The sequence below is a fragment of the Podarcis filfolensis genome, assembly GCF_964270895.1.
Source record: "Podarcis filfolensis genome assembly, chromosome: 15".
Classification (NCBI taxonomy): domain Eukaryota; kingdom Metazoa; phylum Chordata; class Lepidosauria; order Squamata; family Lacertidae; genus Podarcis; species Podarcis filfolensis.
Window position 1 is genome coordinate 22635593 of NC_139618.1, and position 17735 is coordinate 22653327.

General features: G+C 44.9%; 1 protein-coding gene across 4 annotated transcripts in view; it reads right to left on the minus strand.

Annotated features, from left to right (window-relative positions):
- Positions 1-17735, minus strand: part of GRIK4 (glutamate ionotropic receptor kainate type subunit 4) — a 457517-nt gene that overhangs the window by 139747 nt on the left and 300035 nt on the right. For all 4 annotated transcript variants that reach the window (XM_083588425.1, XM_083588423.1, XM_083588424.1 and 1 more), the window contains exons 5-6: positions 16746-16911; positions 2986-3164 (exon numbers count right to left, since the gene is read on the minus strand). In XM_083588425.1, the coding sequence (XP_083444551.1) occupies positions 2986-3164; positions 16746-16911 (345 nt within the window). The remainder of the gene's footprint in view (positions 1-2985; positions 3165-16745; positions 16912-17735) is intronic.

Here is a 17735-nt window from a genome sequence, read left to right on the forward strand (position 1 = left end):
CCATTGTGGCTATGGCAGTTTGGAGATGGAGTCCAAAGCATTAGGAGGACCACAGGTTTCCCTAACCCTGCTCTAGTCTGATCCAGTACTATATAATTCAGAATGAAATTCATTACAAAATGGGAAGGAGAGAAACTTAAGGTTTGAATAAAGTGAGACCAGTAATGCATTCCAATAAAGTGAGACCAGTTATTCTCCAACTGCATTGGCATTGTGCTTTCATTGCACTGAAATGAATGGAACGGAATAACCTAATGACAATGTACTTACAGTGGTACCTTGGGTTACATACGCTTCAGGTTACAGACTCCGCTAACCCAGAAATAGTACCTCAGGTTAAGAAATTTGCTTCAGGATGAGAACAGAAATCGTGCTCCGGCGGCGCGGTGGCAGTGGGAGGCCCCATTAGCTAAAGTGGTGCTTCAGATTAAGAACAGTTTCAGGTTAAGTACGGACCTCCGGAATGAATTAAGTACTTAACCTGAGGTACCACTGTATATAATTTGCATAAGTAATTACACATTACGAAATCTTGCCACAGCGGACAGTGGGGCGAATAATGTAGTTTGGGGTAGAAGACAAATTGCAGCAGAACAGAAACAGGGGGAATACAGGGCAGATCACAAAGCAATGTCTTCTTGCACAGAAATCGGCACTGAGGCCTCAGTATAAATGACTCGGGCCTCAAATACCAGAAAGACCGCCTTCTTCCCTACAGATCCTCTTGGGTGCTAAGATCAATGGGGTGGAGGAGGCCTCTTGGTAGTGCCTCTGCCCTCAAACACTCAGGGTGGTGGCAGTGGCAGATGGGGAGAAGGCCTTCTCTGTGGCAGCCCCTAAGTTGTGGAAATCCCTTCTGACACCTACATTGCACAGCTTTCAGCAAATACTGAAGATACACCTGTTCACCCTGGCTTTTGACACTTGAGATTTATGATTTTAGGACCCACCTTATTTTTGTAATTTTAAGTTCTTCTAAACTGGGGTGTTTTTTTTTAAATATTGCGTTTTAAGATTGCTCACCTTTTACAGTGGGTGGCGTTGTGGACTGGCATCTGGACCCCCGTAGTGACCCAGATCAGGGGTTAGGGATTGATACCTCCTCCGTGCCAACCCCGGCCGCGTCCCCCCTGCCCGGCCAATCTATGGGCTTCCCTTTTTCGCCAGGGGCTTCCCTCTCTTGCCTCCACTTGGTTTTTGCCTACCTTGTAGCAATCGTCACAACTTTGTAAGGTTAGGCATTGGGTAAGCCTTTGTATAAGGGAGGGGAGGTTGTAGCCTCTGTCTGCCCCTTCTTGATAAGGGTATCCTGTTAAAAGGATCCAAGGATCTCTTTCAGCTTCTGCCTTCTGGAAGAAGGTATAGGGTTATAAAGGCCAGGACTAGCCTCCTGAGAAACAGTTTCTACCCAAATGCAATTCTGGTCCTAAACGCAGCATAAGGGGTCTCTACAGTATAGTGTATTCTAAAATGGGGTTTCAGAGTTTTTAGAGGTTTTTGAATGTTTTATGTAGTTTTTATGTGGTTTTATGTAGTTTTTATGTAGTTTTGTAGTAGTTTTATGTAATTTTATGTAGTTTTATGTAGTTTTTCAATTTCATTGTCCTGCATGGGACAATGACAACAAAGATATCGTATCGTATCGTATCAAGGGTGTGGATTCTGTCTGAAGACTGGGCATGGGGTAGGGCCATGCCATGACTCCACTGGGCACCCCTCAGTGTGCCCCTATTTGATGTAAGTCATAGGGCTCCCCCTTCTTGTGGTTTACCCTTAGTTTGACTCCCTGCAGATGGGTGGGAGTCAAGATATAGCCCAGTTTCATCCAATGCCTAAGCCAAATCGCTCCCTTCTTTAACCAATAAAGTTGTGGTCTGTTTTAGCCCATAACCCTAAATACTCATGTCGGTGTGTTTATTAATCAATGGGGAACTGGAGGCATGGGGTCTTGGCACACAATATTAATTTTGTGTCTTAATAGTTGTAACCCACCCTGGGACTTTAAGGTGAAGGGCAGGAAATAAACTGTAATGATAAAGTAATAATAATAATGATATACACTCCTGGGCAGAGTGCTCCACTAGGTCCCAACCAACCACACATTATGAAGTTTCTGACTCAAGTCCCAGTTTCCCTGGCAGTTCTTTCGAAATATCACGGGACTCTGTACACTGGCAAGTTCCACAGGGTAAAAAAGGCTCCCTCTCTTCCGCTCCGGGATACGTGAAATGAATACCACCACAAAGCAATCTCACGCTTTCCTAAACCATACGCCTGTGCTCACCAGCGTGTGTTGATGAGGCTGCAGATCCAAACTGTTGTTTATAAATTGTTAATATTGTTTCCCTTTCTAATGGACTGGCTGGGAGCTCAGCCAAAGATTTAAAGCCAAAGGCTTTCGCAGAGAGAAAGAAAAGAAAGAAATCTTGGGGGAAAGAGAGAAAATGATCAATTTTTAAAGAAAGCTGTTAAAACACATGGGGAAAACAAAACAATATATATATATATATATATATATATATATATATATATATATATATATTGGCCACAGACTTAAAACAAGAAATCAGGTCCCAGAGATTGAAGTACATTGCTGTTCGGATGTGGATAGACATCCATGGAAATGTATGTGGGTGTCACAAGCACCATGTAATGTAGAAGTCCTCCGGTTGTTTTAGACTACAACTCCCATCAGCCCTCTCCCAGCACAACATCTGGAGGGCTTCATGTTGAGGGAGGCTGATAGAGTGACAGGCCTGTCCTCCATGAATTTGTCTAAACCTTTTTTAAAAAAAAGATTATCAAAGCTGGTAGTCATCACCCCACCTCGTGGAAGTGATTTCTGTAATATAATTGCATGTTTTGTGAGCCCTGAACCTACTTGCCAGTCCATTTCATTGAGTAAGCCTGGGATCAAAGTGTTAACCTGGTTCTCCCATCCCAACCTCAGCAAGCTCAGCTGATGAATAGTCGCCTGCCTCTTACCTTCTGAAGGATGATGTGGGACATGGAAGCATTGGCGTGTACAATGATGGTGGCCGTCTTGTCGTCCCTGATCTCCTTTAGCAACGGTGTGGGGTCCCGGCTGTCATCCAGCATCCGGATCGAGAGAGTTTCCTTAGAGATCAGGAACTGGCGGAGCAGCTTCTCCAGGTTTAGAAGGCCTGCAGGTGAGAGAAATGGAAAAGACCATTTTCTACTGGGCCAAGTTTAAGGTGTTACCAATAATACATAAAGCCCTTAACATCTCGGGACCAGTTTACCTGCAAAATCACCTTTCCCTATATGCACCCACTTGATAGCTTTGATTTATGGAACTGGCACTGCCCCAAGTGGCACGTAACACTCATTCTGCTGTTATAAGAAACTGATATTTTTAGGGTGGCAACACCCAAACTTTGGAAGTCCATGCCTATTGACATCAGTCTTGAACTTTCACTGCACTTTTTTTGGCGTCTGCTAAAAACATTTTTTGTTTTTAGACAAGCCTACCTAGACATGTAGAATGTTAAGCCGGTTTTTAGCAATGATCTTGATTATTTTTTGAATGCTTTAAATAGTTGTTCTTAACTGATAATTTTTCTGTTGCATTCTTTTTGTAAACTACTGGAAGGCTTTCTCTTTTTTATAATCAAATGGTATATACATTTAGTTACATGAATAAATAAAATGTTCTAATCCTCTCCTGCCACCTTTCCAACTTCTAAAACCCCCTCATTTCCCTGCAAATGCTGAAGCATCACTGCACAACTTCATCTGGGCTCATCATTGTCTCACTTGCCATTCCTCCCCTGCCTGCAACCTTCCCATCTCTGAGACATCCTTCAATGTCTCAGATGTGCTTTGAAGGTGATCTGGAAACTACAACTAATCCAGAATGCAGCAGCTAGACTGGTGACCGGGAGCAGCCGCCGAGACCACCAGTCTGGAAAGACATTGGCTCCCAGTACGTTTCTGAGCACAATTCAAAGTGTTGGTGCTGACCTTTAAAGCCTTAAACGGCCTCAGTCCAGTATACCTGAAGAAGCGTCTCCACCCCCATTGTTCTGCCTGGACACTGAGGTCCAGCGCCAAGGGCCTTCTGGCGGTTCCCTCACTGCGAGAAGTGAGATTACAGGGAACCAGGCAGAGGGCCTTCTCGGTAGTGGCACCCGCCCTGTGGAACGCCCTCCCACCAGATGTCAAAGAGAACAACAACTACCAGACTTTTAGAAGACATCTGAAGGCAGCCCTGTTTAGGGAAGCTTTTAACAACTGATGTTTTAATGTATTTTTAATCTCTTGTTGGAAGCTGCCCAGAGTGGCTGGGGAAACCCAGCCAGATGGGCGGGGTATAAATAATAAATTATTATTCTTATTATTCTTATTATTATTTAGTCTCCAATTGGCATTTTCCCTTTACTTTCCTTGTTGCTTGCTCCTGAGTACTTTATGAGTGTATTTTGGGTTGTTTTTCAGGGGAAGTGGTGTGTCATGCCACTAGGTAGCCATTGTCTGGATAGCTCAGTTGGTTAGAACATGGTGCTGATAACGCCAAGGCTGCAAGTTCGATTCCCCATGTGGGACAGCTGCCTATTCCTGCATTGCAGGAGCTGGACTAGAGAAGAAGGAGATTTCAGCAGATTTGGAAACCAATACTTTTCTTTGACTTTTCTGGAAGTTCTGTCAGCTTCTAGCACTTAGCAGCTAGGTTTTCTGTTCCAAAATTAATCCAGTTATGACAAATCATTTCATTTTTATAATGAATAGAGCATTTGATTGTTATAATGGTAGTCTGAGCCACCTGCCTGAAGTGTACTAGCACTGCTCTGCCTGTGTAATTTAAGGTACCTTGCCTGACAGAAATATTGCATGTGTATGTGAGGGACTATTATCTACCTGTGTGAATTTGTGCAGTAAAAATAAATACAATAAAACACACTGATTAAAGCAACATTTACGCCCCCAACACTCAAAATCCATGTAAAACTGTGTGTGCAGTCTTTACGTCCATAACAATCAAAGACTGGCATCTATAATACTGTTCCCCTTGAATCGATTGCTTCTGAAAGCAATGTTTTTCGTTGATTAACTGCCTCACTTTTAAATGATTAAAGTAACAATTGCAATAACTTGCTGCAGGTGACATTTTGAGGATATTTAATGAAGATAATAGTTACTCTCAAATGAATAACCCAGACAAACGAGCTCATGTTTGGACAATCTTCTTGCTGAACCTCCTCCTTCTTCCACCTCCCTCCTACTGTGGTACTTTTCACCAGGCAGAACAGGAATTAAAATCAGATGGGACCTGATTAAGAAATCCAGAATTTTATTCAGTAATAAATGGATTCATGATTCATGCTGTTAATCAATAGATGTAAAGCTTTCAGCCATGAAATAATGTCCTGGAGCTTTGGGAAGGCCCTGCCTTCCCTCAGTTCCTCTGTAACAATAAAAATAACTGGCTCAATTTAATAAAATTTAAAGAGCACACCTGCATCAGCACAGCTGCATGCCTTCATCTGCCCAGCTGCAACAAAACATGTCTCCCCTGTATCAGTCTCTACAACCACAGCAGGTGCTGTAACTCCAACAGTTTGGCTTCACCTCTTCCATTATATCCTATTGAGATGGATGGATGCCAACCTCAAAGAACTAAATAGGTATGTTGGCATAAAAAGGTGTTCAAGGTGTTCTGAAAGTTAGTCCTGAGGCTGCCTGCCTAACCTCTGCTAGAAGGATGTTCCATAGCATGGGACAAGTGATACTAAATGTCCGACTTCTAGTTTGAAGCCAGTGGAGCTTCTGAAACATGGGGGACAACTAGTGGTCCTCTGGATGGCTGTGGATGTTTGCAAGTGATAGTATTGATGGCCCAGGTCATCTCTCCATTCCAAGGAGCAGGGTCAGCCCACTCATGAGGCAAGGTGAGATGACTGCCTCAGGCGGCAGGATCCACGGGGGCAGCAAATTCCAATGTAGATCTCTATCCCCACCTGTTCCTGATGTAGATCTTCACTCACCCCTTCTTCTACCTTGGCAGGGAAGGAGGCACCATTTTGTGGTTCATCTCAGGTGCCAAAGAGTCTTGGGCCAGCCCTGCCAAGGAGAGGCCAGAGCCTTGGCACGAACACCAGTTTATCTGTGCATTAAACCCCCAGAGACATCAGGGGAAAAATAAATCTGGATACATAGGTCTCAAAGGGTATCAAACTTGCATCCTCCACCTCTGTCCAAGTCCAAGAAAGCATGTGCCGCATTTTTCCGTGTATAACACGACCCCATGTATAAGACGACCCCTATTTTTGGGAGCCTTCAACAGTTGTTGAACTTATTTTGTAAGTTCGCTGAGCTGTTGAGCAGCTTTTCGATGAGCCCCCGCTCTGGCTGACGGAACTGGTGCCATAATACACCTCATACAGGCACTCACAAAATACTCTTCCTAAGCTGGACCATAAAGAAGGCTGATCGCTGAAAAATTGATGCTTTTGAATTATGGTGCTGGAGGAGACTCTTGAGAGTCCCATGGACTGCAAGAAGATCAAACCTATCCATTCTGAAGGAAATCAGCCCTGAGTGCTCACTGGAAGGACAGATAGTGAAGCTGAGGCTCCAATACTTTGGCCACCTCATGAGAAGAGAAGACTCCCTGGAAAAGACCCTGATGCTGGGAAAGATGGAGGGCACAAGGAGAAGGGGACGACAGAGGACGAGATGGTTGGACAGTGTTCTTGAAGCTACCAGCATGAGTTTGACCAAACTGTGGGAGGCAGTGGAAGATAGGAGTGCCTGGCATGCTCTGGTCCATGGGGTCACGAAGAGTCGGACACGACTAAACGATTAAGCAAAAGCAAAGCCTGGAAGAGCAGATAAGCAGCCTCCTCTCTGACATTTCCCTGCTACCGCCGCAGTACCAGCCCTTGCTTACTTAGCATATTAACCTGTGTATAAGACGACCCTCAATTTATCAGAAAAAAAATCAGAAAAAGGTTGTCTTATACATGGGAAAATACGGTAATTCAAACCTAACCAGACAGCAGTCTGTCCATGACCAAAGAGCCATTCCCTATTCCTCCATTCATAGTTAAGAATGTAAGAACAGCCCATCTAATCTAGCATCATAAGAACCTAGGAAGAGCTTGCAGGATCAGGCCAGCATCCTGCTATCTCAGTGGTCACCCAGATCCCTGTGGGAAACCATCAAGCAGGACCCAAGCTCAAGAGCTCTCTTCACTCCTGTGGCTTCCCACAATTGGTCTTCAGAAGCATTGCTGCCTCTGACCATGGAGGAACAGCATAGCTACATTAATGTAAAGCATTAGTACTGGCTATAAAAAGCTTGAGGACTGGTAAAATTCATGGTAAATCTATGCTTTTGTTGTAAACCACAGTGGTACCTCAGAAGTTGAACGGAATCCATTCCGGAAGTCCATTCGACTTCCAAAACGTTAGGAAACCAAGGTGCAGCTTCTGATTGGCTGCAGGAAGCTCCTGCAGCCAATCGGAAGCCGCAGAAGTCACATCGAACATTTGGGTTCCAAAGAACGTTCGCAAACCGGAACACTCACTTCCGGGTTTGCGGTGTTTGGGAGCCAAAACGTTTGACTCACAAGGCGTTTGGGATCCAAGGTACAACTGTATGTACATTTTTTGGATGTTGTTAGAGTACCATCTCCTTTTTATAATTGTATTCTAGCATGGCTAGAAGCCACTGATTAACCCCAACCCCCTGGAAAACTGGGGACTTTATTAGACAGTCCAATCCTACCTCCAGACTATAATTCATAAAGTATATTGGGAAGAAGGGCTAATACTTAGAAGAGTAGCTGCAATGACCACAGATTTTTCACTAGTTAGAGCACTCTGCTCCCATCTCCATCACCTTCCCCTGCTTTTGCTAAGTCTCTAGCAGAGATGCCAGCCAGTTTAGTCCTGCTGGCCACATGACCTGGAAAGCTGTCTGTGGACAAACGCTGGCTCCCTCGTCCTGAAAGCAAGATGAGCGCCAAAACCCCATAGTTGCCTTTGACTGGACTTAACCATCCAGGGGTCCTTTACCTTTACCTAATAGCAATAGTAATAGGGTTAAATCAGTGGTGTAGATATCTGTATTTTCTGACTGCACAGTCACTCAGAAGGGCTGGAGAGTCAATACTGTGCCATCAGAGTATATAATTAAAGGGGCAGCCCGCCTCCCCCTTCAAGGGCTCACATTAAAAGTGATTCATTAAAGCAGGCATATGCAAACTCGGCCCTCCAGATGTTTTGGGACTACAACTCCCATCATCCCTAGCTAACAGGACCAGTGGTCAGGGGTGATGGGAGCTGTAGTACCAAAACATCTGGAGGGCTGAGTTTACCTATGCCTGCATGAAAGCAATGAGGAAGCACTACCAGGCGGAAGGTTTTTCCTTCTTCCTTGGGCTACCTATTTGCCTATGCAAATCCCTTCACATTGCCTCTGCCCTCTTTTCTTCTTTTCACCCTTTACTGAGATAGGAATTCATTTGAAGATTAATCCTACAGCAATAGCGAAGGAGCAGAATTTCTTTTACTAAAGGTGGGATTTAGTACTATGCAGGAGGCCTCCTTGTCACTTAGGCATCACTTAAGCTGTCAAAACAGTGCTTATCCCTGTTTCACAATTGTGTAGGTTTAAAGCCACCCCCGGCTCACATTTCTCCCCTCTGGCCTTTGCTGGGAAATGATGTTTATTTTAGGGAGGAATCATGCAACCAGTAATCTTTTGTGATTCCTTCCGCTAGAGACATTAAGTATTTGAAGCATTTTACTAACTTGAGCTAAGTGCATGTGTGTGCACACACACAAGCTCTAAATGACTCCTTTTTGCTCCTATTATAAAAGCACCTCTTGATTTTTTAAAAAAGAAAACATGACTTCCATTGTAAACAGAATGAAATTTACATTCACAAGCAATTGAGGAGTCTTTCTTCTCCATTCCGAAAGGGAGGGAAGTTGATGTTAAAGCTCATTCCCTACCTTCTTTTGGCTATATATATATATATAGAGAGAGAGAGAGAGAGTTTTCCAAGAGATGAGCTTGCTAGATCAATGTAAGCCTTTTTGCAAGTCAGCAGGTGAACAGCTCTTTTGCATTAGTGTGTTTAGATAGTAGTGATCTAAGCAGTAAGAAGGAGACCACACAAAACCTTGGATCCATATGTTTAACGATCAATTCTACATTTGAATTTCTGATTCTAGGGTCTTATTAGAATTCTGCCAACAGCCAATAAAAGCATGTTTCATTGAAAAACTTTGCTGAACCTGAACTGCTAGATAGCTCAACCATGGATCTCAGAGAATTCCAATGGAAAAGGAACTTGCTGGTGTTTATCTATTCATCTCCTGCCCAGAATGGAAATCAATCCAGAAAATGGAATTGGTATTTGCTATTGTGTTCAGTCCACAAATAATGCATAATGGTTTGTTGGCATCTGTCTGTCTCAGGAGACCATGGGGGAGTGTGCCTTTGCAGGTGAAGTCCAACCATTGCAGAATTACAGCGACATGATGACATCACAGATCCTTTATATACAAAACCAAGGACAGCTGCCTCAGCCACTTAGATTCAATGACTGTGTGGGCAAATGAGGCCAGCTTAACATTGCACTGTTATTTTATAGCCGCACTCAGTTAGAGTAGGAATAAAATGTGTGTGTGTGTGTGTGTGTGTGTGTGTGTGTGTCTGTTTGTCTGTCTGTCTGTCTCTGTGTGTGCATGCAGGGGCACAACTAATCAAGAGAGGAATAATGAAAGCTCAACATAAATTGCAGTTCCATTCAGCCATTGAATTAGGCAGGCAGTGTTTTCCAACCAGTCTCATAAATGCAGGGCTGTAAAATTAAGGAGCAGGATCTAATTTTATTGGAGGGGAATTGAAATTAGACATAAAACTGGAAAACACCAGAGGGAATCGCTGCCTCTTAGGAGGCGAGACCTCCCACCTGCCCCAATAAACATAAATCTTTGCCTCTTTCTCCATTTATTTTACTGTCTTGACCAGCAGAATATGGCCTGGCCTGGTAGCTGCTAATTGCTGTGGGACAGAGGCCAACTTCCAGGGATCTGCCAGTGGAAGGGTAAGGGGGCAAAGCCAAAGAATAGGGGCTGGAGGAAAGCATGCTCCAGGATCTGAAGCCTGGGAAGGATCAGGATACTTGCAAGGAGATCTAGAAGGGGAGGGGGCTGCACCAGGCAGCTGCCTTGTGGGAAATGAAGTGTTAAGCCCTGGATGACTGAAGCACATGCCATTCCTGCCCTTTCACTAAGGACTATTCAAACACCATGTGCCTCATCCCAAGTGCTTTTTATTTCATAACTAATGTCCCTGGCGCCTAACTCACTGCATCACCAGAGCTGCCACTAGGCCAAGGGAGAGTGCTTGACCTGATGTCTCCTGTACTGTAGCTCCATCCAGGTGATGACCAAGAAAGGTACTGTGACTCATCAGCACAGCCAATCATGATCATGGTGAGGGTTTGCCACACGTGCCTTCCTCTTAGCATGTTTCTCTCTTTCGTCCTGAGTTTGAGCTTCTTCAGAACCCATGACACCTTTGGTAAAGGCTGTTCTCCAATTGGAGTGCTTGCAGGCCAGTGTTTCCCAGTTGTCAGTGTTCATACTACATTTTTAAAAAAGATTTGCCATGAGAGAGTCTTTGACCACCAGCATTTTGTTGACCACCAGCATTATACTTTCCATTTTTAAGTTCAGAGTAGAGTAGTTGCTTTGGAAGACGATAATCAAGCATCCATACAACATGACTAGTCCAAGCAGCAGAGGTGTGGTTGGTGATATATAACTATGACTCCAGGCTTTGTTCCTTAGTTTGAGCATCTCATACTTCTTGGAGAGCTGCTGAACAGATTCTCCTCTCCTCTTCCCTTCCCTTCTCCCTCTCTCCTTCCTCATCTGCCTGCTCTGACCGCCAGCCTATCTTGGACCACATTCATCTGGCTCTGCCCCTTTGAATCCTTGCCTTTCTGCTGCAGGATCTGCCCACTTGCGCTTCCTTGCTTCCTTCTGATCACACCTGGGTGAAATAGCTAGAGCAGAGCTTTCCAAATGTTTCATGTTGGCGACACATTTTTTAGACATGCATCATTTTGCGACATGGTGGGTTAAACTACAGAGCCTAGGGCTTGCCAATCAGAAGGTCGCCAGTTTGAATCCCCACGACGGGGTGAGCTCCTGTTGCTCGGTCCCAGCTCCTGCCAACTTAGCAGTTCGAAAGCACCTCAAAGTGCAAGTAGATGAATAGGTACCGCTTTGGCGGGAAGGTAAACGGCGTTTCCATGCACTGGTCTGGTTTGCCAGAAGCAGCTTAGTCATGCTGGCCACATGACCCGGAAGCTGTACGCTGGCTCCCTCAGCCAATAAAAGCGAGATGAGCCCCGCAACCCGAGTCGGTCACAACTGGACCTAATGGTCAGGGGTCCCCTTTACCCTTTAATTCAGTTTTACTAGCAAACTGGAGGTTAAACTAATCCACACCTCCTCTCCACCCAGCAATAATCCTGGGAACTGTAGTTTATCCCTCACAGGGCCCTTTAAAAACTACAGTTCCCAGGTTTATCTTTTTCTTGGGGGAGAATTCCGCTTTCAATGTATGGTGTATGTGCAGTCTCATATTTTAAACCACAGCCAGCTGTGTAACTCGCTGGGTGACCTTGGACAGTCACTATAGCTCAGTTGGTTAGAGCGTGGTGCTGGTAACAGCAAGGTTGCAGGTTCGATCCCCGTATGGGACAGCTGCATATTCCTGCATTGCAGGAGCTTGGACTAGATGATCCTAATGGTTCCACCCAACTCTACCATTCTATGACTCTTCTACTTCAGCCCAACCTACCTCACAATGCTGTTGTGTGAATAAAATGGGGTGTGGGGGAAAAGCCATGTATACCGACTTAAAAGCTCCTAGGACGAAAGGTGGGTTACAAATACAAGAAAATGAAATGCAAGAAATAAGGACAGAGCATGCTTAGTTAGAGTGGTATCTAGTTCCTAAATCTCTTTATGTTGGGGTGCATTCAGAGAACCCCAGATTATTATTATTTATATGCTGCCCTTCTGACTGGGTAAAACAGCAAACATTAAAAACTTCCCTATACAGGGCTGTCTTCAGATGTCTTCTAAAAGCCAGATAGTGGCCCCGATCTGGTGGAACGCTTTGTCACAAGAGACTAGGGCCCTGCAGGACTTGACATCTTTCTGCAGGGCCTGCAAGACAGAGCTCTTCCACCAGGCCTTTGGCCAAGGCACAGTCTGACCCCCTTCTTCAGTAATCCTCACAGAACTCTAGCCCAATGGTTGCCATTAATTTGATTTTGAATTGATTTTAGAATGCATTTCAATTAATTGATTTTATGTAAACTGTGTTAGTTTTATTGTTGTTCTGAGCCCAGATTCGGCTGGGGAGGGCGGAATATAAATAAAAAATTTATTATTATTATTATTATTATTATTATTATTATTATTTCCTTGACATCTAATGGGAGGGTGTTCCACAGGGCGGGCGTGACTATGGAGAAGGCCCTCTTCCTGGTTCCCTGTAACCTCACTTCTCGCAATAAGAGAACTGCCAAATCATGCATGATTTTATAATATTATATTCTGGGCCCTCCTCTCCTAACTCCAACTCCTTCACCCCAGACTACTATCTTCTCTGATAGCTGTATCCTTCAGGGCTCCTAGTCTGTACAAGGAAAGAGAGGGGCCTGTTCCTATCCAAAGAGATTTCCTTCTGTTCCACTAACACGAGGCTCTGAAGCACTTGTCGCCGACAGAAGGATGCTCTTTCAAGGGCCTGTTTTACAGGCTGAACAGGAGCCGGGTCTTGTAGGAACCTCCCTGAAACTTTGAAGTACATAAACGAGGACCACCAAGGAAGGGAGAGGCAGAATCAGACGTGGGCTGCATTAGAGTCATTCCTCTGCCGTGAGTGGCAGTCTGTTTAGTTATCTGATGGGAAAGAAGGCCTCTTGGGCAAAGAACTGGGCTAGGTCACTGCCAGGTATACCCTCTGCTTCCACTCAAACCCCCAAATTACGCACTCAGAGAAAGCTAAATTCTACAACCAGTATACATTATGCAGATTTTCTCATGGGGAAGCATTATGTAGGGCACTCAAGCTCAGGCCCCAGCCACTGGTAAATTTATTCATTCATCCCTCTGGTTTCTGAGATTTGAACAGATGCATGGCCCACTTGTTTGTAAGCCTACCTTCACAATCAATATGGGGCAGTGACTTGATGTTTTTTTTAAATGCAAATCAAAGCTGGGATGCTCAGGCAAAATTATCTGTGCTCCCACAACACAGAGGCAGACCTGGGCATAAGGCTTGGAGCAGGGATGCTAACTTGAATAATGGTGGGGGCCAGGTAAGCCCCACCCCACATAATCAATCACAAAATGTGGCACTTGAATGGCAATGCAAATTAACTTTTTGGGGGCAACCCCTTCAAATTTTTATTGGGGGCGGCTGAAGGGACATCGGCCCCTAGGAGTCGGCTCCTACGGTTTGGAGAATGTGCAGTGGTAACACTTTTGGCTATCCCATGAACCTTCAATTGCACAGTGCTGACTTGAAAAACCGGCATCCCAAGATTCTTGACTTTCTTTAACAAACCAAGTTATGTTCCTAGCCCATAGAGTTTCCAGAAATGTGCCGGGGGGAAAGCAGGCATCATCTGAATGTCTGACGCTGCATTGTATTATATCAGACCATTCTCCCATGAAGACCATAGCTGTCAACTTTTCCCTTTTCTTGCGAGGAATCCTATTCAGAATAAGGGAATTTCCCTTTAAAAAAGGGAAACGTTGACAGCTATGATCAAGACCAGCATGATCTACTCTGACTGGCAGTAGCTCTCCTTAATCTCAGGAAGACTCTCCCACCCAGCCCTGCTGGAGAATGAACCTGGGCCTGTCTTGTGTGCACAGCATATTATATGTCACTGAGCATATCTTCTGTCAATTGACTCCTGGGATTCTCATTGGTCTCCCGAGAGATTGCAAAGAAGTTTTAGGACTCTGCACTCCCCTGCACCACCATGGGAAAAAGCGAAGACGGGGAACTTTAAAGCAGGCTTTATATCCCCTAGGATCAGCGAGAAACCATTTTTAAACAGACGTGGGAAATCACGGCTCATTTCTCCCTGTGGGGAGGGAAACAGTGGAGGCAACATCTGAGCTGGAGACCTGCTCTTGACCCTCCCCTGCCCCATCTCCTCCTGGAATCCCACAGAATCTCAGCCTTGAAGGATTGCCCTTGTTTCCCTGGCTTCAGAGCTAGCGCAACACAGCTTAATTTTGCCACTCTGCCATTAACCCACAAAACTCCCTCCTTTTTTTCCCCCTTAAGGTTGACAACCAGCCATAAATCATCAACTCCATCTTGCCCACATTAGAGAGGGGGGTGGGAATGGAGTCCGTCCCTGTCTCAACTGAGTTCTCATTGCATACAGAGGCGTCTTCATTCAGTGCTGAATTTCCACTCCTCCTTCAGAGAAAGAAAGATTTGGAAAGAAAAAAAGGAAGCTGATCTGCAGCTCTTTCTCCCTTGTGCCTTAGAAGATGGGCATCCCCAAGGCTGCCCATGATCAAGGCTTGCAGGGCAGCACCACAGTTTTATCCATGAAGGGTCATTTCCCTCTTCCACACCACTGCACCCCAGTCAGCAACCGGTTCATCCAATCGCACCTGATTAAAGCAATCGAACCTGACTCAATGGACGGCTGGGTGCCGTGCTATTGTAAAAGCGATTTGGTTCCTGAGCTTTTTTGATCCTGTTAAATGAAGGATCAAATTAACCAGGGACAGAACAGTGCCAGGCATCTGTGTACACCGCTTGCATTCTACACCCTTCCAGTGTGCAGCACCTGTGGGTTAGCACATAGGTGCATGTACGCAGAGAATAAATTTATTCACACAGCGATCAACCTGCAGAGTGTGCATAAATTCATTCCATTTTCAATGCCATCTGTGCCTGCAAAAGTTTTGGGGCAATGGCACTACTTCATCTCCTCTCAGTGAATATCCTGCAGCATCCTGCCGAAATCCTGTATTTTTTTATATACCACACATGTTGTGGTTTATTTTGTCGCACCGTAGCCCCTCTAGACAGCAATAGTGTGGTAGCATTGGGGAAGAATGCCAGAAGCAACTGAAGAAGAATAAATTTGCCAGTAATGCACTATCGTTGGGTCAAGAATATGGCCACATTCATACCATACATTTAAAGTTCTATAAGCAGACATGACTTCCCCTTCAAGAAGTGGGAAGTGTAGTTTGTTAAGGCTGCTGAGAAATGTTAGGGCACCCCTATTTCTCTCCCAGAGCTACAATTCCCAGAGCAGTTTAACAAGCAATCCCTCTCTACAGGGAACTATGGGAATTGTAGCCCTGGGAGGAGTATGAGGGAGGCTGCTAACAACCTGTAGCCCCCTAAACAAACTACAGGTCCCGTGATGATTTGGGAGAAGTCATGACTGTTTAAAGTGGTATCATAGGGCTTTAGATATAGTGTGTGAATTTGGCCATATTTTCAGAATGCACTCACAATAATACACTAGTCTAGAAGGGCCCTGAATGTATCAGGCAAACACATGGAGGAAGACATGCACGTACACTATTATTCATTTTCAGAAGGTTGCAGACATTGGGTGGTAAGTGGAAAGGAGCAGGCAAGTGAAGCTCTGTTGTTTCACATTTGTTATGGCATGAAGAGCCCTATATACTTTGCACAAGAGACAAAATGAAAGGCAACGAAATCTGAATTCTGCATCAAAATGTATGTGCTCTGAAATTATGAGAATCAATTCAGTGTAGGCTTGTTCACAATAAGAATTCCCTTGACTGCAAGCCAGCTTCCATGATATGTAACCAAACAAACCCCTGTGTTGCAAAGAGAATGTCAGCAATATCCAGGCAACATGATGACCATGTACATACGCAATAGACAATCTTTTATAGAATTCCTTCAAACCATAACAAGTACAATATGAAATCTTTAGTCTTAAAGTCTCTGGAAATCTTTAAATGAAGCAAGGTACCAGACTGCACGAAAGACAAGCTGTGAAGCTTTGTGTATTCAGCAAATATGATGTCCAACTCTGAACAGTGATTCCGGATATTGACTACTGCTTTGTAGAATTCTTCATCAGTGTGGTGGGAAGATATAGAATTGCTTCATAAACTGAAAATAAATTTTTTAGACGATGACCTTCATTTTCAGTTTATGAAGCAATTCTATATCTTCCCACCACGCTGACGAAGAATTCTACAAAACAGTAGTCAATATCCGGAATCACTCTTCAGTGTTGGACATTGTATTTGCTGAATACACAAAGCTTCACAGCTTGTCTTTCATCGTACAAAGTCTGGTACTTCGCTTCATTTAAAGATTTTAAGAGACTTTGAGACTAAAGATTTCATTTAGCTTCCATGATATGGCTTTGCTTCCCTTTTCTCCCACCACCTGCCCTTGCCACAAAGGTGTGTGCCGGCCCTATCGTTAGGTAGAGTGAAGTGGCTTCCTCGGGTCACTGATTCTGGGAGTTACAAAAGAGGAGCAAACGATTAGTTGTTTAATCAATTGCGTTTTTTGCTGCCAGGCATGGGATGAGGGGTTGGTGGGATTTTCTGTCTCCTGTCTCAACCATCGCTGTCTTGACAATTTGTACAAACTGGAATGCCACAGGGTGGATGCTTGGCTCTGTGGGCAGCCTTCCAAAGCAACTTACATTCAGCTTTGGCACAGATGAGGCAGGCAGTGGTGCAGTTAAAGAAATTCAGGATCCCAGCAACAGCCACGCTGATGTCAGTGTTGCTGGGATGGAGGTTCAAAGTCGTGAATCTCTGGAACTGGAGCTTGAGGAATTCTTCGGGGGCAACCTTGAAATGGGGAACCTGAAAGGAGGAGAGAAAGGAAAATGTATATATAAATCATCCAGGGAATGCGCACAATGGTGGAGGCTGGTGCATTAGGGTGAATGGGGCCTCATCCTGCCACCTCCCCAGCTGCCTTTTTCTTAACAGCTAGTCATAACAACATCAGAAGAGCCTGTTACATTGGACAAGTGGCCCAGCATCCATTGGATTTGCTTTTAAGATACAGAGGTGGTGACAGTGGTGATAAAATGTAGATAAACTGATCCTTTCTGAAAAACTCCCCTCCAAGTGTTGAATGCATTTTCCAAAAGGAAAATTAAATGGTAATAAAGTGCAAGATGCCCAAATAATAAGAACATAAAAGATGCTGCTGGATCTGGCCAATGGCTAGTAAACTATTCCCACAGTGGGCAGCCAAATGCCTGTGGGACATCCACAAACAGGACCCAAGAACACTCTGGGGTTCAGAAGCACTACTGACCAGTAGCATAGCATGGTTTGCTGGCACCTGGGGTGGAGGGTGAACGGAGCCTGCCACACCAGCCCAGCCCTCGCCACTGAGGCTCGCAAAGTGACTTGGGGCTGGCAGGGTGGCATGAGAAGTGAGGGCATGACCAAAGAGCACATGGCTGTTGCATCCGCCTCATGCCACCCTGCCAGTCCTACGCTGCTTTGCAATGCTGGAATCTGGTCTGCATGATTCTCCTGAAGAATCATTCAGATCAGATCCCAGACTTGCAAAGCGGCGCAGGACTGGCAGGGCGGCATGAGCAGTATCCCCCCAAAAAGGCACCTTGGTGCCATCACCCCAGCAGCTCGCCCCCCTCCCCACAATGCCGCCT